Consider the following 27,835-nt stretch of genomic DNA (forward strand, 5'->3'; position numbering starts at 1 on the left):
TGGAGGGCTGGAGGCTTGGAGACCTGTCAGCCAGGGTAGAGCTCTGCTGGAGGGCTGGAGGCCTGGAGACCTGTCAGCCAGGGTAGAGCTCTGCTGGAGGCCTGGAGGGCTGGAGGCCTGGAGACCTGCCAGCCAGGGTAGAGCTCTGCTGGAGGCCTGGAGGGCTGGAGGCCTGGAGACCTGTCAGCCAGGGTAGAGCTCTGCTGGAGGGCTGGAGACCTGTCAGCCAAGGTAGAGCTCTGCTGGAGGCCTGGAGACCTGTCAGCCAAGGTAGAGCTCTGCTGGAGGCCTGGAGACCTGTCAGCCAGGGTAGAGCTCTGCTGGAGGCCTGGGGGGCTGGAAGCCTGGAGACCTGTCAGCCAAGGTAGAGCTCTGCTGGAGGCCTGGAGGGCTGGAAGCCTGGAGACCTGTCAGCCAAGGGAGAGCTCTGCTGGAGGCCTGGAGGGCTGGAGGCCTGGGGACCTGTCAGCCAGGGTAGAGCTCTGCTGGAGGCCTGGAGACCTGTCAGCCAGGGTAGAGCTCTGCTGGAGATGTTAATACCATCATACCGTTTCTGTAACATACTGGGGTATACTCTGTTATTATACAGCACACAAACCTATTTTAGGCAACAGGGATCTTGATCCAGGAGGGAACTGAATGTCTCTGCTGTACCCAAGAAAACTGATCTTGACATCTAGACACCTAGTTAGCACGCTAGCAAACCAAATGCGTAGCTGGAGTCCTGAGCTGGATAACATATATTTGACACATCTTAAATGTCTTATAGTTCTACTTAACTGATAGTTATAAGCAGTGGCGTAGCACGCACCCTACACCACACACAGAGAAGTATACACCAACACAACCACACACACACTGTGTGCTCTGCAGCTTTAGTGAAATGACACATTTGCAGAAGTTGATGGGAAATAAAAGCCCATATACACTACATGACCAAATGTATGTGGACAACTGCTCGTCGAACATCTCATTTCAAAATTATGGGCATTAATATGGAGTTGGTCTCCCCCTTGCTGCTATAACAGCCTCTACACTTTCGGGAAGGCTTTCAACTAGATGTCGGAACATTGCTGCGGGGATTTGCTTCCATTCAGCCACAAGAGCATTAGTAAGGTCGGGCACTGATGTTGAGGGTTTAGGCCTGTCTCGTAGTCAGCGTTCCAATTTATCCCAAAGGTGTTCAATGGGGTTGAGGTCAGGGCTGTGTGCAGTCAAGTTCTTCCACAACGACCCCGACAAACCATATCTGTAAGGACATCACTTTGCACGTCAGTTAAGAACAAATTCTTATTTTCAATGACTGCCTAGGAACAGTGGGTTAACTGCCTTGTTCAGGGGCACAATGACAGATTTTTACCTTGTCAGCTCGGGGATTCAATCTTGCAAGCTTTTGGTTACTAGTCCAACGCTCTAACCCCTAGGTTACCTGCCGGCATTGTCATACTGAAACAGGAAAGGGCCTTTCTCAAATTGTTGCCACAAAGTTGGAAGCACAGAATCGTCTAGAATGTCATTGTTGGCTGTAGCATTAAGATTTCCCTTCACTGGAACTAAGGGGCCTAGCCCGAACCATGAGCAACAGCCCCTGACCATTATTCACCCTCCACCAAACTTTACAGTTGGCACTATGAGTTGGGGCAGGAAGCATTCTCCTGGTAGGAGCTATAAGAGGATGGGCTCATTGTAATGGCTGGAATGGAATAAATGGAACGCCAGCCATTACAATGAGCCCATCTTACTATAGCTCCTCCTACCAAACTTCTCAGCTCCTCTGGTGTGTATGCTTGGCCAGGCGTAAATAGGTTGACATCCACTATTCTAAAATTATGTACATGCCGATCGGAAGACTGTTGCCAATGAACATGACACTGAACAAGAACAAGATATTGTATGTTCAGACAAGCATACAAGTGTATGTTACTGCTGACACAAGCATTGAGCTAATCATGTAAATGTAATTAACTAGAGAGTCAGGCACCACAAAATAATATTTATAGTGCTGTTATCTTCCGAATAAACTCTTAAAGACCTAGTAATATTTTACATCAATAGCAGTCAATATTAATCCTCATCTTAATTCAGTCTCACCTGAAAGTTGTAAATTATTGGTGGCTGCACAAACCCTGGCTAACAATTTGAATCAGCAATACAAAATTGGGTTTAATTATTTATTTACTAAATACCTAACTAATCACACAGAATTACACATACACATAATTAAATCATAACTTGATTACTTATTACGTCATAAAGGAAAACGTCCCTAGCGGGCGGAACAGATATGACAGCTTGTTACACAAAAGAAAAGGGCTGGGTTTGAGTGAAAGAGCGGGAAGACTGAGGAACAAAGGGAGAAGCTGTGTTATCGTAAATACAGTATCTTATGCATTCTAAATTACCGCCCATTTGGAAAAGGAAAATACAATAAATATTTACTCTGAGCTGCGCTTTGGTAGGTTGGTGGTAGATGGAAGGCCGTGTTGCCAAACCGAGTCCATTGAAGAATGTCTCTGGTTTGTCAATTGGATACGTTGTAGTAACATCGTTGGGTGATAGACGGGATACGCTGTCTGTTCCTTCCTAACCCTCGTTGCATCTGCTGTTGCTAACTCAACGGCTAGGAGGTATCACTTCTGTAGTGAATAAGAGTTCAAAGTTCATACCATTCGCCAAAGCTCACGCTGATGTTGGCTTCGTTCTGTAGTTATTATCTGTACCATTCTGACATAGGACCGTCGTCCTACATCCTCGGAACAGAAGGTTATATGGTCGTCAAGGGCTTATATAGGAAGGGAGAGGAGGGCGTGTTTGACAGGGGCGTGCTTCACAGGGGCGGGCCACTGATTGAGCAGAGCCCTGTCTTACATTTTAGAAGCTAAAATCACATTTCATCCCATCACGAATAATTCCATATTCAAACATTTAAATTGAACAACAATTCCATGTGAATCTGATAACTCTGATGTGTAGACTTTCCACTGTAGAGTTTATGTCATCTTATCATTGATGAGAATGTCTCAGATGACAATGACATCATATTCATTAAGTACCACCCCATATGTTCAATTGTTCGGATTACATTTACATTTACATTTAAGTCATTTAGCAGACGCTCTTATCCAGAGCGACTTACAAATTGGTGCATTCACCTTATGACCTCCAGTGGAACAGTAGTGCATCTAAATCTTTTCAGGGGAGGGGGTGAGAGGGATTACTTTATCCTATCCTAGGTATTCCTTAAAGAGGTGGGGTTTCAGGTGTCTCCGGAAGGTGGTGATTGACTCCGCTGTCCTGGCGTCGTGAGGGAGTTTGTTCCACCATTGGGGGGCCAGAGCAGCGAACAGTTTTGACTGGGCTGAGCGGGAACTGTACTTCCTCAGTGGTAGGGAGGCGAGCAGGCCAGAGGTGGATGAACGCAGTGCCCTTGTTTGGGTGTAGGGCCTGATCAGAGCCTGGAGGTACTGAGGTGCCGTTCCCCTCACAGCTCCGTAGGCAAGCACCATGGTCTTGTAGCGGAATTACCAGAATATAGTTAATTTCCCCCCACCTTCTGATGTTCCCAGAATCTCTATGTTAACCAAGGTTTTTGCAAATGTAACATCAGTAGGGTAGAGAGTAGAGCTCGACCGATTATGATTTTTTTCAATGCCGATACCAATAATAAGACAATTACAACAGTACTGAATGAACACTTATTTTAACTTAATATAATACATCAATAAAATAAATTTAGCCTCAAGTAAATAATGAAACATATTCAATTTTGTTTAAATAATGCAAAAACAAAGTGTTGGAGAAGAAAGTAAAAGTGCAATATGTTCCATGTAAAATATGTGCCATATAAGAAAGCTAACGTTTCAGTTCCTTTCTCAGAACATGAGAACATATGAAAGCTGGTGGTTCCTTTTAACATGAGTCTTCAATATTCCCAGTTAAGAAGTTTTAGGTTGTAGTTATTATAGGAATTATAGGACTATTTCCCTCTATACCATTTGTATTTCATTAACCTTTGACTATTGGATGTTCTTATAAGCACTTTAGTATTGCCAGTGTAACAGTATAGCTTCCGTCCCTCTCCTCGCTCCTCCCTGGGCTCGAACCAGCAACAAAACAACAATTAGTGCGCGCTAACTAGCTAGCCATTTCACTTCGGTTACACGAGCCTCATCTCGGGAGTTGATAGGCTTGAAGTCATAAACAGCGCAATGCTTGACGCACAACGAAGAGCTGCTGGCAAAACGCACGAAAGTGCTGTTTGAATGAATGTTTACGTGCCTGCTCTGCCTACCACCGCTCAGTCAGATACTTGTATGCTTGTATGCTCAGTCAGATTATATGCAACGCAGGACACGCTAGATAATATGTAGTAATATCATCAACCATGTGTAGTTAACTAGTGGTTATGATTGATTGTTCTTTATAAGATAAATTTATTGCTAGCTAGCAACTTACCTTGGCTTACTGCATTCCCGTAACAGTCTCCTTGTGGAGTGCAACAAGAGAGAGGCAGGTGTTTATTGCGTTGGACTAGTTAACTGTAAGGTTGCAAGATTGATCCCCGAGCTGACAAGGTGAAAATCTGTCGTTCTGCCCCTGAACAAGGCAGTTAACCCACTGTTCCTAGGCCGTCTTTGAAAATAAGAATGTGTTCTTAACTGACTTGCCTAGTTAATTAAATAAAGATTAAATAAAGGTGTTAAAAATTATTATTATGATTTTTTTAAATCGGCAAATCGGTGCCCAAAAATACAGATTTCCGATTGTTATGAAAACTTGAAATCGGCCCTAATTAATCGGCCATTCAGATTAATCGTTCGACCTCTAGTAGAGAGAGGAGAAAGGGGGGAAGAGGTATTTATGACTGTCATAAACCTACCCCTCAGGTCAACGTCATGACACCACACTCCGTTACTTGTCCAATATTTCAATGTTTTGTACCGGGTTGCTTTTTTTGAGCTGGTCTGTAGCCCTCTCTACCTCCCCCTTTCCCCTTCTTTCTTTCTCTTCCTCACTTCTTTTTCATGGTGACTTCACCACATCCAACACCAGAGTTCCTAAACTTTGTCCTGGCTTATAAAAATAACCAACTCATTTGGTAAACCCTGCCTTACACCATTATTAGTGACAGTGAGATCCCCTTCATTCTGGTCCATAGTGTCTGGCTGCTCCCCCTCCCTCCCTGGTCACCTTGGCGACCTGCATCATTATCCTCCCATTCTCTCTCTCACTTTGCCTCTCCTTCTCTCTTTACCTCACCCTGCCTCCCTCTTCCTTATTTGATCTATCTAACACATTGCCTCCATCTTTCTCTCTCCCTCTATCCCTCCACTTTACCCTTCTCTCTCTCTCTCTCTCTCTCTCTCTCTCTCTCTCTCTCTATCTTCAGATTGTCAACGGACCACAGATTATATCATAACCCTATTCCCTGTCCCATCTGTTTGACCAGGATACTCAGTCCACCAATGTCTATCCAGATGACAATGTCTCAGTATTGATGGACAACACCCCCAGCCAATCATCAGCGGCTGACAGTGAGGAGGAGAGGAGGAGTGCCTTAGAGAAGAGCATGTAAGTGACTCAACTGTAATTACACAACACTGCCCTTACTACCCCTTACTCTAAAACTGACCAAAGTTTGATGTACAACACAGCATTTCCATGAGCATCATGTATGGCTGCAAACAATTATCTTAAAGGGGCAATCTGCAGTTGAAACAATTACAAATGGGTTCATCCCACCACTGTTTTGGTGAAGGATTGTCCATTTGGAAGACCCACCAAGCTTTAAATTCCTGACTGATGTCTTGAGATGTTGCCTCAATATATCCACATTATTTTCCTTCCTCATGATGTCATCTATTTTGTGAAGTGTGCCAGTCCCTCCTGCATTAAAGCACCTCCACAACATGATGCTGCCACCCCCGTGCTTCACGATTGGGATGGTGTTCTTCGGCTTGCAAGCCTCCCCCTTTTTCATCCAAAAATAACGATGGTCATTATGGCCAAGCAGTTCTATTTTTGTTTCATCAGACCAGAGGACATTTCTCCAGAAAGTACAACCTTTGTCCCCATGTGCAGTTGCCAACCGTAGTCTGGGATTGATTTGCACTTTTCGCACCAAAGTACATTCATCTGTAGGAGACAGAACGCGTCTCCTTCCTGAGCGGTATGACGGCTGCGTGGTCCCATGGTGTTTATACTTGCGCACTATTGTTTGTACAGATGAACACGGTACCTTCAGGCGTTTGGAAATTGCTCCTAAGGATGAACCAGACTTGTGGAGGTCTACAATATTTTTTCTGAGATCTTGGCTGATTTCTTTTGATTTTCCCATGATGCCAAGCAAAGAGGCACTGAGTTTGAAGGTAGGCCTTGAAATACATCCACAGGTACACCTCCAATTGACTCTAATGATGTCAATTAGCCTATCAGAAGCTTCTAAAGCCATGACATAATTTTCTGCAATTTTCCAAGCTGTTTAAAGGCACAGTCAACTTAGTGTATGTAAACTTCTGACCCACTGGATTGGTGGTACGGTGAATTATAAGTGAAATAATCTGTCTATAAACAATTGTTGGAAACATTTCTTGTGTCATGCACAAAGTAGATGTCCTAACCAACTTGTCAAAACTATAGTTTGTTAACAAGAAATTTGTGGAGTGGTTGAAAAACGAGTTTTAATGACTCCAACATAAGTGTATGTAATCTTCTGACTTCAACTGTACATATAGTTATTTTAAAAGTCGAAAAATGATGTAACAAATGCAGATTGCCCCTTTTAACAGACAGGACTGTTTGGAAAGACTTTTCATTGATGGGGATGACCAACACTTAGTATCGTCTCTCTGTCCAGGTACGTACTGAAGGAACTCCTAGAGACAGAGAAAGTGTATGTGGAAGACCTGGGGTGCATAGTAGAGGTGAGAATACTGTATTAGAACCATTTCCAGGGACAGTGATATCAACAGCGGCAGCAGAAACCACCGTTTCACTGCTGGAGTTTGAAATCTGACAACTTTTGTATCAACCAAGGCAGAAGAAGAACCGGCACCCATTTATTCAATGATTTGGCCTGGAAATCATTGTCAACGCAACACCATCAGTTTCTTTCAACACAGCTTTGTCTGGCTCCAAAAACAGACATTTATTTTATTGGGTCTGATTTTATTAATATATATATTAGTATCGTGTTACAAAACTTTTAATCTGACAGAGTTTGATATATTCTAAGTGAAGAAATTGAAGACTTGAAGACAGTTATTTCTGGCCCAGTGATGTTATGGCAACATAATATCGACCTGCCTATGTTTGGAAAGCTTTTCCAAGTCAGAAATAGTTGTTTTCCAGGTAATTAGGTATGTACATTATATGTGGCGGAACTACATAGACTTTAGCTCAACAGGTTAGCACAGTCTTGTTGTGTGCAGGAGACCTGGGCTTGAATCCCAGTCAGTAAGTACAGGATATGAGATCTGAGGTTGGGTGTATGTTTCCTGTACAGGGCTACATGGTCACTATGACTAGTAAAGGTATACCAGCCGACATGAAGGGAAAAGACAAGATCGTGTTCGGAAACATTCATCAAATTTTCGACTGGCATAAAGAGTGAGTATCGGAGATACTGTACAGTGTGTGTGTGTGTGTGTGTGTGTGTGTGCGTGGTGTTTATAACCTGTCTCTCTCTCTCTAGCTACTTCATGGGAGAGCTGGAGAAATGTATAGCAGAACCAGAGAGACTGGCCCAACTTTTCATAAAGCATGTGAGTCTACACACACGGACACACACAGGGACACACACACAGACACACACACACACACGGACACACACAGGGACACACACACAAGCACATGGACACACACAGGGACACACACACAGACACACACACACTGACACACATGGACACACACACAAGCACATGGACACACACAGATACAGGTGTGTCCTGTGTCGATTTGGGGTCTGTTGAGGTATAACGCTGTAAGGAAACACATGAAAAGCTCCTGTTTATCCACCAACACATCTCTGTATTTCAGCTGCTAGCATTCGCCCCCTCACTTGCACTCGCACCCTCACACACACACAAACACAAACACACACACACACGTTTCCCCCTCCACTTCCTTGTTGTTGATACCAAGGATTTCAGACCTGCCTGTGTTTTCCCAGCCACAGACAGGCGGGCTAGCATCTTGACCAGCCCAGACAGAACCGGTCAGTCGGGAAGCGTGTGTGTGGCTGGACCGAGCGGTCAGGAAGCGTGTGTGTGGCTGGACCGAGGGGTCAGGAAGCATGTGGAGAAAAACAGCTGCAGTTTGAAGAAGCAAACAGAAAAAAGCCACATGAATAAGAATCCGTAATAATAAACACTTGACTAGACTCTTTGATATGGTGGCTATTTTCCTCCGGCCCTAAAGATGACTATATCTGTACTGTATCTGGTCGATAAACTGCTGATCAACAGAGATTTTTTTACTGAGCGGTCCCAAATATACTGATCAAAAATATAAACGCAACAGATAAAGTATTGGTCCCAAGTTTCATGAGCTGAAATTTAAGATCCCAGTAATGTTCCATTCACACACAAAAAGCATATATCTCTGAAGTCTTGTGTACAAATTTGTTTTCATCCCTGTTAGTGAGCATTTCTCCTTTGCCAAGATAATTCATCCACCTGACAGGTGTAGCATATCAAGAAGCTGATTAAACAGCATTATCATTACACAGGTGAACCTTGTGCTGGGGACAATAAAAGGCCACTCTAAATGTGCAGTTTTGTCTCACAACACAATGCCAGAGACGTCTCAAGTTTGTGCAATTGGTATGCTGACTGGAATGTCCACCAGAGCTGTTGCCAGAGAATTGAATGTTAATTTATCTACCATAAACTACCTCCAACGTCGTTTTAGAGAATTGTGCAGTCGGTCCGACTGGCATCACAACCGCACACCACGCGTTTGGGTTGTGTGGGCGAGCGGTTGCTGATGTCAATGTTGTGAATCGAGTGTCCCATGGTGGCAGTTATGGTATGAGCAGAGCAGGCATAAGCTACGGACAACAAACACAATTGCATTTGAACTGTTGACGATTCGAATGCACAGAGATACCATGAGGAGATCCCGAGGCCCATTGTCAGGCCATTCATCCGCTGCCATCACCTCATGTTTCAGCATGATCATGCACAGTCGGGGCGGCAGGGTAGCCTAGTGGTTAGAGTGTTGGACTAGTAAACGAGTTCAAATCCCCGAGCTGACAAGGTACAAATCTGTCGTTCTGCCCCTGAACAGGCAGTTAACCCACTGTTCCTAGGCCGTCATTGAAAATAAGAATTGGTTCTTAACTGACTTGCCTAGTTAAATAAAGGTAAAATAAAATAAAATGTAAAAAACAGTCCCATTTAGCAAGGATCTGTATACAATTGCTGGAAGCTGAAAATGTCCCAGTTCTGTCATGACCTGCATACTCACCAGACATGTCACCCATTGAGCATGTTTGGGATGATCTGAATCAAAGTGTACCGTTGCTGCCAATATCCAGCAACTTTGCAAAGCCATTTGAAGAGGAGTGGGACAAAATTCCACAGGCCACAATCAACAGCCTGCTCAACTCTATGTGAAGGAGATGTGTCGCGCTGCATGAGGCAAATGGTGGTCACACCAGACACTGACTGGTTTTCTGATCCACGCTCCTTTTTTTTATGTATCTGGGACTACAGTAATAGATGCATATCTGTATTCCCAGTCATGTGAAATCCATAGATTAGGGCCTAATTAATTTATTTCAATTGACTGATTTGTCTGTATAAACAAACACACACACACACACACACACACACACAAACACACACACACACACACACACACACACACACACACACACACACACACACGCACACGCACACGCACACACACACTCCCAGGTTTACTACAGCTCTTCTTCTTTCATCTGACAATTAGTCACACTGGAGGTAGAGAGGTAGAGAGAGAAGAGAGAGAAGGGAGAGAGAGTATGTGAGAGAAATAGAGGAAGAGAGAAAGAGTTTCGCTTAAAGACAAATAATTGTTTCTTTGTTCTGATCCTTCCTTTTACTGGGTAATGGCTCAGAGAAAGACATCATCACACATTGATCTTTGAAGATTCCAGATACATTTTTGCCAGTCAAACAGACATATTAATTTGTGCATACCCTTGGTTTTGTTACCTCCTCGTTTTACAAACCCTTGGTTTTGTAACCTCCTCATTTTACAAACCCTTGGTTTTGTAAACTCCTCATTTTACAAACCCTTGGTTTTGTAACCTCCTCATTTTGTAAACCCTTGGTTTTGTAACCTCCTCATTTTACAAACCCTTGGTTTTGTAACCTCCTCATTTTACAAACCCTTGGTTTTACAAAAACCCTTGGTTTTGTAACCTCCTCGTTTTACAAACCCTTGGTTTTGTTACCTCCTCATTTTACAAACCCTTGGTTTTGTAACCTCCTCATTTTGTAAACCCTTGGTTTTGTAACCTCCTCGTTTTACAAACCCTTGGTTTTGTTACCTCCTCATTTTACAAACCCTTGGTTTTGTAACCTCCTCATTTTGTAAACCCTTGGTTTTGTAACCTCCTCATTTTACAAACCCTTGGTTTTGTAACCTCCTCGTTTTACAAACCCTTGGTTTTGTAACCTCCTCGTGGGATGAATCCTTAAGCTCTTACAGCAGTGTTTTCCACTACTTTGTGGGCCTATTTTGAATCTAAAGCTATTGTTAACTGCGTTGTATATTGAAGCAATAAGGCCAGAGGGGTGTGGTATATGGCCAATATACCACGGCTAAGGGCTGTTCTTAGGCACGACACAACGCAGCCATTAATCACAAACTCCGGAGGAGCCTTATTGCTATTATAAACTGGTTACCAAAATATTTAGAGCAGTAAAAATACATGCTTTGTCATACCCGTGATATACCATGGCTTTCAGCCATTCAGAAATCAGGGCTTGAACCACCCATGTCAAAATCACAGGTTTGCAACACAATAAACTTCTGTTTTGATAATATTTTGAATCTAGTGCAATATGTTCAAAGCAGTTATAGATAGTGCTGTGTGCTGTACTGTTTATTTTCTGATATGTTAAATTGCTATACGGTTGACTGTCTGTGCGTATGTTTGTATTACAGGAGAGGCGTCTCCACATGTACGTGGTTTATTGTCAGAATAAACCCAAGTCGGAACACATTGTCTCTGAGTACATCGAGACCTACTTCCAGGTTAGTATCTCTTAGCAAACATACAGCTAAATCCACCATACATCACTGTTATCTTACTGAAACGCTTGTTCCAAAAATACAATTCACTTTTATTAGACTCCTTTTGCTGGAATGTTATTTCCTTTTGTGGTAATGGCAGGTTTGGGTTTAGTAACGTAGTATGTCACGTGGGAATAATGCTATGCTTTGTAGATGTGGTCACGTGGGAATAATGCTATGCTTTGTAGATGTGGTCACATGGGAATAATGCTATGCTTTGTAGATGTGGTCACGTGGGAATAATGCTATGCTTTGTAGATGTGGTCACGTGGGAATAATGCTATGCTTTGTAGATGTGGTCACGTGGGAATAATGCTATGCTTTGTAGATGTGGTCACGTGGGAATAATGCTATGCTTTGTAGATGTGGTCACGTGGGAATAATGCTATGCTTTGTAGATGTGGTCACGTGGGAATAATGCTATGCTTTGATGTGGTCAGAATAATGCTGGTAGATGTGGTCACGTGGGAATAATGCTATGCTTTGTAGATGTGGTCACGTGGGAATAATGCTATGCTTTGTAGATGTGGTCACGTGGGAATAATGCTATGCTTTGTAGATGTGGTCACGTGGGAATAATGCTATGCTTTGTAGATGTGGTCACGTGGGAATAATGCTATGCTTTGTAGATGTGGTCACGTGGGAATAATGCTATGCTTTGTAGATGTGGTCACGTGGGAATAATGCTATGCTTTGTAGATGTGGTCACGTGGGAATAATGCTATGCTTTGTAGATGTGGTCACGTGGGAATAATGCTATGCTTTGTAGATGTGGTCACGTGGGAATAATGCTATGCTTTGTAGATGTGGTCACGTGGGAATAATGCTATGCTTTGTAGATGTGGTCACGTGGGAATAATGCTATGCTTTGTAGATGTGGTCACGTGGGAATAATGCTATGCTTTGTAGATGTGGTCACGTGGGAATAATGCTATGCTTTGTAGATGTGGTCACGTGGGAATAATGCTATGCTTTGTAGATGTGGTCACGTGGGAATAATGCTATGCTTTGTAGATGTGGTCACGTGGGAATAATGCTATGCTTTGTAGATGTGGTCACGTGGGAATAATGCTATGCTTTGTAGATGTGGTCACGTGGGAATAATGCTATGCTTTGTAGATGTGGTCACGTGGGAATAATGCTATGCTTTGTAGATGTGGTCACGTGGGAATAATGCTATGCTTTGTAGATGTGGTCACGTGGGAATAATGCTATGCTTTGTAGATGTGGTCACGTTAATGTAGAGATGTGGTCACGTGGGAATAATGCTATGCTTTGTAGATGTAATGCTATGTCACGTGGGAATAATGCTATGCTTTGTAGATGTTTGTAGATGTGGTCACGTGGGAATAATGCTATGCTTTGTAGATGTGGTCATGTGGTCACGTGGGAATAATGCTATGCTTTGTAGATGTGGTCACGTGGGAATAATGCTATGCTTTGTAGATGTGGTCACGTGGGAATAATGCTATGCTTTGTAGATGTGGTCACGTGGGAATAATGCTATGCTTTGTAGATGTGGTCACGTGGGAATAATGCTATGCTTTGTAGATGTGGTCACGTGGGAATAATGCTATGCTTTGTAGATGTGGTCACGTGGGAATAATGCTATGCTTTGTAGATGTGGTCACGTGGGAATAATGCTATGCTTTGTAGATGTGGTCACGTGGGAATAATGCTATGCTTTGTAGATGTGGTCACTATGTTTGTAGATGTGGTCACGTGGAATAATGCTATGCTTTGTAGATGTGGTCACGTGGGAATAATGCTATGCTTTGTAGATGTGGTCACGTGGGAATAATGCTATGCTTTGTAGATGTGGGAATCACGTGGGAATAATGCTATGCTTTGTAGATGTGGTCACGAATAATGCTATGCTTTGTAGATGTGGTCACGTGGGAATAATGCTATGCTTTGTAGATGTGGTCACGTGGGAATAATGCTATGCTTTGTAGATGTGGTCACGTGGGAATAATGCTATGCTTTGTAGATGTGGTCACGTGGGAATAATGCTATGCTTTGTAGATGTGGTCACGTGGGAATAATGCTATGCTTTGTAGATGTGGTCACGTGGGAATAATGCTATGCTTTGTAGATGTATGGTCACGTGGGAATAATGCTATGCTTTGTAGATGTGGTCACGTGGGAATAATGCTATGCTTTGTAGATGTGGTCACGTGGGAATAATGCTATGCTTTGTAGATGTGGTCACGTGGGAATAATGCTATGCTTTGTAGATGTGGTCACGTGGGAATAATGCTATGCTTTGTAGATGTGGTCACGTGGGAATAATGCTATGCTTTGTATGCTTTGTAGATGTGGTCACGTGGGAATAATGCTATGCTTTGTAGATGTGGTCACGTGGGAATAATGCTATGCTTTGTAGATGTGGTCACGTGGGAATAATGCTATGCTTTGTAGATGTGGTCACGTGGGAATAATGCTATGCTTTGTAGATGTGGTCACGTGGGAATAATGCTATGCTTTGTAGATGTGGTCACGTGGGAATAATGCTATGCTTTGTAGATGTGGTCACGTGGGAATAATGCTATGCTTTGTAGATGTGGTCACGTGGGAATAATGCTATGCTTTGTAGATGTGGTCACGTGGGAATAATGCTATGCTTTGTAGATGTGGTCACGTGGGAATAATGCTAATAATGCTTTGTAGATGTGGTCACGTGGGAATAATGCTATGCTTTGTAGATGTGGTCACGTGGGAATAATGCTATGCTTTGTAGATGTGGTCACGTGCTATGCTTTGTAGATGTGGTCACGTGGGAATAATGCTATGCTTTGTAGATGTGGTCACGTGGGAATAATGCTATGCTTTGTAGATGTGGTCACGTGGGAATAATGCTATGCTTTGTAGATGTGGTCACGTGGGAATAATGCTATGCTTTGTAGATGTGGTCACGTGGGAATAATGCTATGCTTTGTAGATGTGGTCACGTGGGAATAATGCTATGCTTTGTAGATGTGGTCACGTGGGAATAATGCTATGCTTTGTAGATGTGGTCACGTGGGAATAATGCTATGCTTTGTAGATGTGGTCACGTGGGAATAATGCTATGCTTTGTAGATGTGGTCACGTGGGAATAATGCTATGCTTTGTAGATGTGGTCACGTGGGAATAATGCTATGCTTTGTAGATGTGGTCACGGGGAATAATGCTATGCTTTGTAGATGTGGTCATAAATAATGCTATGCTTTGTAGATGTGGTCACGTGGGAATAATGCTATGCTTTGTAGATGTGGTCACGTGGGAATAATGCTATGCTTTGTAGATGTGGTCACGTGGGAATAATGCTATGCTTTGTAGATGTGGTCACGTGGGAATAATGCTATGCTTTGTAGATGTGGTCACGTGGGAATAATGCTATGCTTTGTAGATGTGGTCACGTGGGAATAATGCTATGCTTTGTAGATGTGGTCACGTAGGGAATAATGCTATGCTTTGTAGATGTGGTCACGTGGGAATAATGCTATGCTTTGTAGATGTGGTCACGTGGGAATAATGCTATGCTTTGTAGATGTGGTCATGCTATGCTTTGTAGATGTGGTCACGTGGATATGAATAATGCTATGAATAATGCTATGCACGTGGGAATAATGCTATGATGTGGTCACGTGGGAATAATGCTATGCTTTGTAGATGTGGTCACGTGGGAATAATGCTATGCTTTGTAGATGTGGTCACGTGGGAATAATGCTATGCTTTGTAGATGTGGTCACGTGGGAATAATGCTATGCTTTGTAGATGTGGTCACGTGGGAATAATGCTATGCTTTGTAGATGTGGTCACGTGGGAATAATGCTATGCTTTGTAGATGTGGTCACGTGGGAATAATGCTATGCTTTGTAGATGTGGTCACGTGGGAATAATGCTATGCTTTGTAGATGTGGTCACGTGGGAATAATGCTATGCTTTGTAGATGTGGTCACGTGGGAATAATGCTATGCTTTGTAGATGTGGTCACGTGGGAATAATGCGTTTGGGAATAATGCTATGCTTTGTAGATGTGGTCACGTGGGAATAATGCTATGCTTTGTAGATGTGGTCACGTGGGAATAATGCTATGCTTTGTAGATGTCACGTGGGAATAATGCTATGCTTTGTAGATGTGGTCACGTGGGAATAATGCTATGCTTTGTAGATGTGGTCACGTGGGAATAATGCTATGCTTTGTAGATGTGGTCACGTGGGAATAATGCTATGCTTTGTAGATGTGGTCAATAGATGTGGTCACGTGGGAATAATGCTATGCTTTGTAGATGTGGTCACGTGGGAATAATGCTATGCTTTGTAGATGTGGTCACGTGGGAATAATGCTATGCTTTGTAGATGTGGTCACGTGGGAATAATGCTATGCTTTGTAGATGTGGTCACGTGGGAATAATGCTATGCTTTGTAGATGTGGTCACGTGGGAATAATGCTATGCTTTGTAGATGTGGTCACGTGGGAATAATGCTATGCTTTGTAGATGTGGTCACGTGGGAATAATGCTATGCTTTGTAGATGTGGTCACGTGGGAATAATGCTATGCTTTGTAGATGTGGTCACGTGGGAATAATGCTATGCTTTGTAGATGTGGTCACGTGGGAATAATGCTATGCTTTGTAGATGTGGTCACGTGGGAATAATGCTATGCTTTGTAGATGTGGTCACGTGGGAATAATGCTATGCTTTGTAGATGTGGTCACGTGTAGATGTGGTCACGTGGGAATAATGCTATGCTTTGTAGATGTGGTCACGTGGGAATAATGCTATGCTTTGATGTGGTCAGAATAATGCTATGCTTTGTAGATGTGGTCACGTGGGAATAATGCTATGCTTTGTAGATGTGGTCACGTGGGAATAATGCTATGCTTTGTAGATGTGGTCACGTGGGAATAATGCTATGCTTTGTAGATGTGGTCACGTGGGAATAATGCTATGCTTTGTAGATGTGGTCACGTGGGAATAATGCTATGCTTTGTAGATGTGGTCACGTGGGAATAATGCTATGCTTTGTAGATGTGGTCACGTGGGAATAATGCTATGCTTTGTAGATGTGGTCACGTGGGAATAATGCTATGCTTTGTAGATGTGGTCACGTGGGAATAATGCTATGCTTTGTAGATGTGGTCACGTGGGAATAATGCTATGCTTTGTAGATGTGGTCACGTGGGAATAATGCTATGCTTTGTAGATGTGGTCACGTGGGAATAATGCTATGCTTTGTAGATGTGGTCACGTGGGAATAATGCTATGCTTTGTAGATGTGGTCATGTAATGCTATGCTTTGTAGATGTGGTCACGTGGGAATAATGCTATGCTTTGTAGATGTGGTCACGTGGGAATAATGCTATGCTTTGTAGATGTGGTCACGTGGGAATAATGCTATGCTTTGTAGATGTGGTCACGTGGGAATAATGCTATGCTTTGTAGATGTGGTCACGTGGGAATAATGCTATGCTTTGTAGATGTGGTCACGTGGAATAATGCTATGCTTTGTAGATGTGGTCACGTGGGAATAATGCTATGCTTTGTAGATGTGGTCACGTGGGAATAATGCTATGCTTGTGGTCAGAATAATGCTATGCTTTGTCATGTGGTCACGTGGGAATAATGCTATGCTTTGTAGATGTGGTCACGTGGGAATAATAATGTGGTCACGTGGGAATAATGCTATGCTTTGTAGATGTGGTCACGTGGGAATAATGCTATGCTTTGTAGATGTGGTCACGTGGGAATAATGCTATGCTTTGTAGATGTGGTCACGTGGGAATAATGCTATGCTTTGTAGATGTGGTCAAGTGGGAATAATGCTATGCTTTGTAGATGTGGTCACGTGGGAATAATGCTATGCTTTGTAGATGTGGTCATGTGAAGGTAATAACATGTCATATTGATGGGTGGTTGTGGTAGTGAAGGTAATAACATGTCATATTGATTGGTGGTTGTGGTAGTGAAGGTAATAACATGTCATATTGATGGGTGGTTGTGGTAGTGAAGGCAGGTCATATTAATAATACATGCTTGAGGTCATGTCTGTGTGTGTGTCCCGATGCCATACCATACACTATGTAATTATGCCATATTGGATCTTAAAGGAATGCAATGTTGTGGTTGGTCGTATTAATGACATTTTGAGGTGTATCATATTGATAAGCACTGAATTAACAAAACATTAAGAACAGCGTCCTAATATTGAGTTGCACCATCCGCCCAACACCCCCATCAACCCTTTTGTGTGTTGGACCTATCAGGAGCTGAGACAACATCTGGGTCACAGACTACAACTCAACGACCTGCTGATCAAACCAGTCCAGAGGATCATGAAGTACCAGCTGCTGCTCAAGGTGACACACACGTACAGTATACGCACACACGCAGGCATGCGCACGCACGCATGTAGACACACACACGTACAGTATACGCACACACGCAGGCACGAGCACGCACGCATGTAGACACACACACACACGTACAGTATACGCACACACGCAGGCACGCGCACGCACGCATGTAGACACACACACGTACAGTATACGCACACAGGCAGGCACGAGCACGCACGCATGTAGACACACACACACACACGTACAGTATACGCACACACGCAGGCACGTGCACGCACGCATGTAGACACACACGCGTACAGTATACGCACACACGCAGGCACGCGCACGCACGCATGTAGACACACACACGGACAGATATACAGTACATGCACGCACAGACACACAGACACAGACACACACACAATGACACACACACAATGACACACACACACACACAGACACACAGACACACAGACACACAGACACACACACAATGACACGCACACAATGACACACACACAATGACACACACAGACACAGACACACAGACACAGACACACAAACACACAATTACAGCGAGTCATCTTTGCTTGTACATTTTTATTTTGACCTCTTCTGTAAGTAAATACTGGCCCGTAACAGGAGTATATGAAGATAGTTGCTCAACGAAACCCCATATTTGGTGCGTAACAAAAGTATTTTGACATTATAACACTTGCAGAGCTGTGTAATGGGAGTTTGAATGGTAACTTCCTGGGCGTTAGAGAGGAGACACGTCATACTCATCGTCCACATCTCTAATACTGGGGCAATGAACATGGTCATACAACTATCACCTAGTGCCAAGCTTGTACTCTCTCTGGTATTCAAATGAATCTGAGAAACTGAGAAAGCATCTTCCAGATGTCCTCACCTTACATTACATTGACTGGAACTCTCCTGACTCCATGCTGCGTTTATGTGAACAGGACTTCCTCAAGTATTACACCAAAGCTGGAATGGACACAGAAGAACTGGAGGTGGGTGTTCTAATGCAGATCATGCTGTTATTACACAGTTTCTACCATGCATCTACATCTACTAGTTCTCTAGGATCAGGCAACTACTAGAGCATGTGAGGCTCTGTGTTATTTTGTTCTCTCTAGTCAAACAACCTGTATTCAAGATTTGCTAGTTTTAAGGATCTCTCTCTCTCTCTCTCTCTCTCTCTCTCTCTCTCTCTCTCTCTCTCTCTCTCTCTCTCTCTCTCTCTCTCTCTCTCTCTCTCTCTCTCTCACACACACACAACCACACACATACACATACACAGAAAGCGGTAGAGGTGATGTGCTTTGTGCCCAAACGCTGCAATGACATGATGAACGTGGGACGCCTGCAGGGCTTTGAGGTAAGGCATTGGAATTTAGGGCTCAGTTTAATCTGTATCGTGGAACTTCAGCGCCATTGAAATGTAAAGGCAATGTTCCCGCGTTAGCCAAGACTGCCGACACGTATGTCAGCTCAATTGGAAATCTTCACATTTCTATAGCGATGAACTTCCGCGGCACAAATTGAATCAAGCCCTAGGTCTCTCTTTAAAATAGTTCTCACAATTGTTGTACTGCACTGTAAGCCAGTGTTTCCCAAACCTCTTCTGAAGTAACTCCAGGCCCAGCCAGTCAATTTATTTGATGTATTCCAGAACTAGAACTGTTGATTCAACTAATGAGGGGTTTGGTGATTAGGTGATCATTTGAATCAGGTCTGCTAGTTCTGGAAAACATCAAGTCACTGGCCGGGGGCTCAAGCAGAGGTCCGCTGCAAGCCATATAGTAAACCTCTATCCTCTATTCATCCTGTGTCTCTTCTCTCCATCTCTCCCTCCATCCTTCCTTTTGTCCCCAGGGTAAGATCACGGCGCAGGGGAAGCTGCTCCAGCAGGACACCTTCACAGTGATGGAACAGGAGAGCAGCTTTCTGTCCCGAGCCAAGGAGAGGCGGGTCTTCCTGTTTGAACAGCTGGTCATCTTCAGCGAGCCAATCGACAGGAAGAAAGGGTTCTCACTTCCTGGTTACACCTTCAAGAGCAGCATCAAGGTGGGTCTCTTCTCTTCTTCTAATTCTTCTTCTATTCTCTTATTTAATTTCAGATTAGTTTGAATGCAGAAACTTCAATTAAAGTTAGAAACAAAACAATAAAATGTGACTGTAATTAGCTACACTGGCATAACCAGTCAGTGTAAACAAACAAAATGTTTGTCCAAATCTAACGTTGTTTACCAATTACATAACCACCAGCAGTCTGAGACACATGGACAGGGTTGTGAGTGTTCTTGGAAGTCTCTGAAGCATCTGTGTCTGGTCTTTGTTCAGTGTTGGTGAGGTATTTAATGACTTGCTCTCCTCCACCAGATGGAGGTCAGATGTGGTCTTTTCCAGGTGGATGGAACATTACAGGAATGTTCAGATAGATATGCATCACGTAGAACAAATATGATTGGAATAAGTAATCGTGTCAACTGTATTAATCCCATCAGTAACGTTCCCAGGTTTTCCCGAAATTCTGGTTTGAGGATTCACGGATTCCTTCCTTATTCCAGAAAATCTTCCATCCAGGATTTCTGGAAAACCTGTGAATTGTGGTTAAGTAACCAGAATTGTGCCACTCTACTGCATACACCTGCGGTGTGTTCCAGGTGAGCTGTCTGGGTGTGGAGGCTCCAGTGGAGGGGGAGGTGGACCGCCTGGTGCTGACGTCACGGGGAACTGATGGGAGCGTGGTACGCTATGTGCTGCAGGCCGCCTCCCCAGAGGTCTGCAGGGCCTGGGTCCATGATGTGGGACAGATCCTGGAGACCCAGAGGAACTTCCTCAATGGTGGGATGGAAAAACACAACAGCTTTACTTTCAGGATTCATATCTAGCTAGACTGCCAACATGCTCAATAGTAGGGCTGCAGACCCAGATAGACAAAACCAAACAGTAAACAACCACGTACAAGTTACTCATGTCTGGCCCTTCGGCTTAAGCTCAACTTCCTCAAATGGTCCGATTGGAGACAAACTGATGGCAAAACAAACCTTTACCAGCCACACGTTTGATGTTTAGACCTTTCAGCTTTCTTGCCACTTATGCAATGTGAGCACTGAGCAGTGAGACCAAGTCGTTGTTTTACAAGTCTCAAGTCTCAAGTCTTAGCCCTCAAGTCCCAAGTCAAGATCGACAAGTCTCAAGTCTCAAGTCTTAGCCCTCAAGTCCCAAGTCAAGATCGACAAGTCTCAAGTCAGGTTTCAAGTCCTAAACTTTGAGTTTGTGCTCTTCACCAAATGTAATACTATTTCATATGTACAGAATCGCCCAACTTTACACGCACACACACCCTCTCTGTGTGTGGTTACAATAGGCTAATGTATGTCAATGGTTTTAGGAACTTGAAAATAAAAGAGAGCCGCACACTCTAGGAGCTCAGATGCAAAAATGTAATACCAACGTTTCGACAGCCAAGCTGTCTTCATCAGGGTATAATCACAAACACTGCGGGATGACTCGTTTATATAGTGTCAAAAGACACAGGTGTCTGTAATCATGGCCAAGAGTGGCCTAATATCATTGGTTAATAATCAAATATTAAAATGTCATACAAAGAACAGCATACAAACAACAAATGGATAGCATACGATCATAGATTAATTTAACTACACAAGTTTCGAGTCACGTGACTTGAGTCCACACCTCTGCTGAGCAGTAACGTTAGCCAAAAGCAGTTCAGTATCAAGTCGACTTACACAAGCCATGAAACTACAATTACCAATACAAATAATTTGACCATAGAAAAAACACTGTGCCTAGTCTAAGTCCTCTCTCTCCGTCTTCTACCATTCATTCATCCAGCCCTCCAGTCTCCCATTGAGTACCAGCGGAGGGAGAGTAACAGCAAGTCCAACAGCCTGGGCCGGAGCATGAGAGCCTCCCTGTCTGCGGCCAGCGGCCCCCTGCGCCCCCACTCTTCAGCCTCCATCGACCGCCAGTGCCTGCCCTGCCTCCTGTCGTACAACACCTCCCTCCCCACCCTCTACCTGCCCAGCCAGGGGGGAACCTGCCCCCAGGGACCTGGCGAAACAAACACACCCCAGGAGGTAAGGTCACACATTCAAACTGTACACACAGACACACACCCCGGGAGGTAAGGTCACACACAATGCCAGCGGTAAGGGGTCCAGTCACACACACACACACACACACACACACACACACACACACACACACACACACACACACACACACACACACACACACACACACACACACACACACACACACACACACACACACACACACACACACACACACACACACACACACACACACACACACACACACATCAGTGACCTACAGCTGTCAGACACATTGCTTCTGTTTGACCAAAAACAAAGAGACGCTGCTGTCCCTGTTTAGCTCGCTGGACTGGAATGGGCTCTGGCCACATCCACACTTCAGACTACATTACATAGACCACAACATCCACACTTCAGACTACATTACATAGACCACAACATCCACACTTCAGACTACATTACATAGACCACAACATCCACACTACAGACTACATTACATAGACCACAACATCCACGCTACACACTATATTACATAGACCACAACATCCACACTACAGACTACATTACATAGACCACAACATCCACACTACAGACTACATTACATCGACCACAACATCCACACTACAGACTACATTACATTGACCACAACATCCACACTACAGACTACATTACATAGACCACAACATCCACACTACAGACTACATTACATAGACCACAACATCCACGCTACACAATATTACATAGACCACAACATCCACACTACAGACTACATTACATAGACCACAACATCCACACTACAGACTACATTACATAGACCACAACATCCACGCTACAGACTACATTACATAGACCACAACATCCACAATACAGACTACATTACATAGACCACAACATCCACACTACAGACTACATTACATAGACCACAACATCCACGCTACACACGATATTACATAGACCACAACATCCACACTACAGACTATATTACATAGACCACAACATCCACACTACAGACTACATTACATAGACCACAACATCCACGCTACAGACTACATTACATAGACCACAACATCCACGCTACAGACTACATTACATAGACCACAACATCCACGCTCCAGACTACATTACATAGACCACAACATCCACGCTCCAGACTACATTACATAGACCACAACATCCACGCTACAGACTACATTACATAGACCACAACATCCACGCTACAGACTACATTACATAGACCACAACTTCCACGCTACAGACTACATTACATAGACCACAACATCCACGCTACAGACTACATTACATAGACCACAACATCCACGCTACAGACTACATTACATAGACCACAACATCCACAAGACTACATCCACGCTACAGACTACATTACATAGACCACAACATCCACGCTACAGACTACAGACTACATTACAGACTACATTACATAGACCACAACATCCACGCTCCAGACTACATTACATAGACCACAACATCCACACTACAGACTACATTACATAGACCACAACATCCACGCTCCAGACTACATTACATAGACCACAACATCCACGCTCCAGACTACATTACATAGACCACAACATCCACGCTACAGACTACATTACATAGACCACAACATCCACGCTCCAGACTACATTACATAGACCACAACATCCACGCTCCAGACTACATTACATAGACCACAACATCCACGCTACAGACTACATTACATAGACCACAACATCCACGCTACAGACTACATTACATAGACCACAACTTCCACGCTACAGACTACATTACATAGACCACAACATCCACGCTACAGACTACATTACATAGACCACAACATCCACGCTACAGACTACATTACATAGACTACAACATCCACGCTACAGACTACATTACATAGACCACAACTTCCACGCTACAGACTACATTGCATAGACCACAACATCCACGCTTCAGACTACATTACATAGACCACAACATCCACGCTACAGACTACATTACATAGACTACAACTTCCACGCTACAGACTACATTACATAGACCACAACATCCACGCTTCAGACTACATTACATAGACCACAACATCCACGCTACAGACTACATTACATAGACTACAACATCCACGCTACAGACTACATTACATAGACCACAACATCCACGCTCCAGACTACATTACATAGACCCCAACATCCACACTACAGACTACATTACATAGACCACAACATCCACACTACAGACTACATTACATAGACCACAACATCCACGCTAGAGACTACATTACATACACCACAACATCCACACTACAGACTATATTACATAGACCACAACATCCACACTACAGACTATATTACATAGACCACAACATCCACACTACAGACTACATTACATAGACCACAACATCCACATTACAGACTATATTACATAGACCACAACATCCACACTACAGACTATATTACATAGACCACAACATCCACACTACAGACTACATTACATAGACCACAACATCCACACTACAGACTATATTACATAGACCACAACATCCACACTACAGACTATATTACAGAGACCACAACATCCACACTACAGACTACATTACATAGACCACAACATCCACACTACAGACTATATTACACAACATCCACACTACAGACTACATTACATAGACCACAACATCCACACTACAGACTACATTACATAGACCACAACATCCACACTACAGACTACATTACATAGACCACAACATCCACGCTACAGACTACATTACATAGACCACAACATCCACACTACAGACTATATTACATAGACCACAACATCCACACTACAGACTACATTACATAGACCACAACATCCACACTACAGACTATATTACATAGACCACAACATCCACACTACAGACTACATTACATAGACCACAACATCCACACTACAGACTATATTACATAGACCACAACATCCACACTACAGACTACATTACATAGACCACAACATCCACACTACAGACTATATTACATAGACCACAACATCCACACTACAGACTACATTACATAGACCACAACATCCACGCTACAGACTACATTACAAAGACCACAACATCCACGCTACAGACTACATTACATAGACCACAACATCCACGCTAGAGACTACATTACATAGACGACAACATCCACACTACAGACTATATTACATAGACCACAACATCCACACTACAGACTACATTACATAGACCACAACATCCACTCTAGAGACTACATTACATACACCACAACATCCACACTACAGACTATATTACATAGACCACAACATCCACACTACAGACTATATTACATAGACCACAACATCCACACTACAGACTATATTACATAGACCACAACATCCACACAGACTACATTACAGACCACAACATCCACAGACTTTACATAGACCACAACATCCACACTACAGACTACATTACATAGACCACAACATCCACTACAGACTATATTACATAGACCACAACATCCACACTACAGACTACATTACATAGACCACAACATCCACACTACAGACTATATTACATAGACCACAACATCCACACTACAGACTACATTACATAGACCACAACATCCACACTACAGACTATATTACATAGACCACAACATCCACACTACAGACTACATTACATAGACCACAACATCCACACTACAGACTATATTACATAGACCACAACATCCACACTACAGACTACATTACATAGACCACAACATCCACGCTACAGACTACATTACAAAGACCACAACATCCACGCTACAGACTACATTACATAGACCACAACATCCACGCTAGAGACTACATTACATAGACGACAACATCCACACTACAGACTATATTACATAGACCACAACATCCACACTACAGACTACATTACATAGACCACAACATCCACTCTAGAGACTACATTACATACACCACAACATCCACACTACAGACTATATTACATAGACCACAACATCCACACTACAGACTATATTACATAGACCACAACATCCACACTACAGACTATATTACATAGACCACAACATCCACACTACAGACTATATTACATAGACCACAACATCCACACTACAGACTCCATTACATAGACCACAACATCCACACTACAGACTACATTACATAGACCACAACATCCACACTACAGACTACATTACATAGACCACAACAGCCACGCTCCAGACTACATTACATAGACCACAACATCCACGCTACAGACTACATTACATAGACTACAACATCCACGCTACAGACTACATTACATAGACCACAACATCCACGCTCCAGACTACATTATATAGACCACAACATCCACGCTACAGACTACATTACATAGACAACAACATCCACACTACAGACTACATTACATAGACCACAACATCCACACTACAGACTATATTACATAGACAGCAACATCCACACTACAGACTACATTACATAGACCACAACATCCACACTACAGACTACATTACATAGACCACAACATCCACACTACAGACTATATTACATAGACCACAACATCCACGCTCCAGACTACATTACATAGACAACAACATCCACACTACAGACTACATTACATAGACCACAACATCCACACTACAGACTATATTACATAGACAGCAACATCCACACTACAGACTACATTACATAGACCACAACATCCACACTACAGACTCCACATTACATAGACCACAACATCCACACTACAGACTACATTACATAGACCACAACATCCACGCTCCAGACTACATTACATAGACCACAACATCCACACTACAGACTACATTACATAGACCACAACATCCACGCTACAGACTACATTACATAGACCACAACATCCACGCTACACACTACATTACATAGACCACAACATCCACACTACAGACTACATTACATAGACCACAACATCCACACTACAGACTACATTACATAGACCACAACATCCACACTACAGACTATATTACATAGACCACAACATCCACACTACAGACTACATTACATAGACCACAACATCCACACTACAGACTATATTACATAGACCACAACATCCACACTACAGACTACATTACATAGACCACAACATCCACACTACAGACTATATTACATAGACCACAACATCCACACTACAGACTACATTACATAGACCACAACATCCACGCTACAGACTACATTACAAAGACCACAACATCCACGCTACAGACTCCACGCTACATTACATAGACCACAACATCCACGCTAGAGACTACATTACATAGACGACAACATCCACACTACAGACTATATTACATAGACCACAACATCCACACTACAGACTACATTACATAGACCACAACATCCACTCTAGAGACTACATTACATACACCACAACATCCACACTACAGACTATATTACATAGACCACAACATCCACACTACAGACTATATTACATAGACCACAACATCCACACTACAGACTATATTACATAGACCACAACATCCACACTACAGACTATATTACATAGACCACAACATCCACACTACAGACTCCATTACATAGACCACAACATCCACACTACAGACTACATTACATAGACCACAACATCCACACTACAGACTACATTACATAGACCACAACAGCCACGCTCCAGACTACATTACATAGACCACAACATCCACGCTACAGACTACATTACATAGACTACAACATCCACGCTACAGACTACATTACATAGACCACAACATCCACGCTCCAGACTACATTATATAGACCACAACATCCACGCTACAGACTACATTACATAGACAACAACATCCACACTACAGACTACATTACATAGACCACAACATCCACACTACAGACTATATTACATAGACAGCAACATCCACACTACAGACTACATTACATAGACCACAACATCCACACTACAGACTACATTACATAGACCACAACATCCACACTACAGACTATATTACATAGACCACAACATCCACGCTCCAGACTACATTACATAGACAACAACATCCACACTACAGACTACATTACATAGACCACAACATCCACACTACAGACTATATTACATAGACAGCAACATCCACACATACAGACTACATTACATAGACCAC

At 43.1% G+C, this 27,835-nt stretch overlaps 1 protein-coding gene across 2 annotated transcripts in view; it reads left to right on the plus strand.

Moving 5' to 3' along the window:
* LOC115118051 (rho guanine nucleotide exchange factor 25-like) overlaps positions 1 to 27,835 on the plus strand; it is a 101,986-nt gene that overhangs the window by 69,574 nt on the left and 4,577 nt on the right. For both annotated transcript variants that reach the window (XM_065020858.1, XM_065020859.1), the window contains exons 4-14: positions 5,450 to 5,571; positions 6,857 to 6,923; positions 7,505 to 7,608; positions 7,694 to 7,763; positions 11,161 to 11,250; positions 17,542 to 17,634; positions 18,585 to 18,635; positions 18,926 to 19,003; positions 19,501 to 19,692; positions 20,292 to 20,472; positions 21,487 to 21,731. In XM_065020858.1, coding sequence (XP_064876930.1) covers positions 5,450 to 5,571; positions 6,857 to 6,923; positions 7,505 to 7,608; positions 7,694 to 7,763; positions 11,161 to 11,250; positions 17,542 to 17,634; positions 18,585 to 18,635; positions 18,926 to 19,003; positions 19,501 to 19,692; positions 20,292 to 20,472; positions 21,487 to 21,731 — 1,293 coding nt within the window. The remainder of the gene's footprint in view (positions 1 to 5,449; positions 5,572 to 6,856; positions 6,924 to 7,504; positions 7,609 to 7,693; positions 7,764 to 11,160; positions 11,251 to 17,541; positions 17,635 to 18,584; positions 18,636 to 18,925; positions 19,004 to 19,500; positions 19,693 to 20,291; positions 20,473 to 21,486; positions 21,732 to 27,835) is intronic.

This window comes from Oncorhynchus nerka, linkage group LG7 (assembly GCF_034236695.1).
Source record: "Oncorhynchus nerka isolate Pitt River linkage group LG7, Oner_Uvic_2.0, whole genome shotgun sequence".
NCBI lineage: Eukaryota > Metazoa > Chordata > Actinopteri > Salmoniformes > Salmonidae > Oncorhynchus > Oncorhynchus nerka.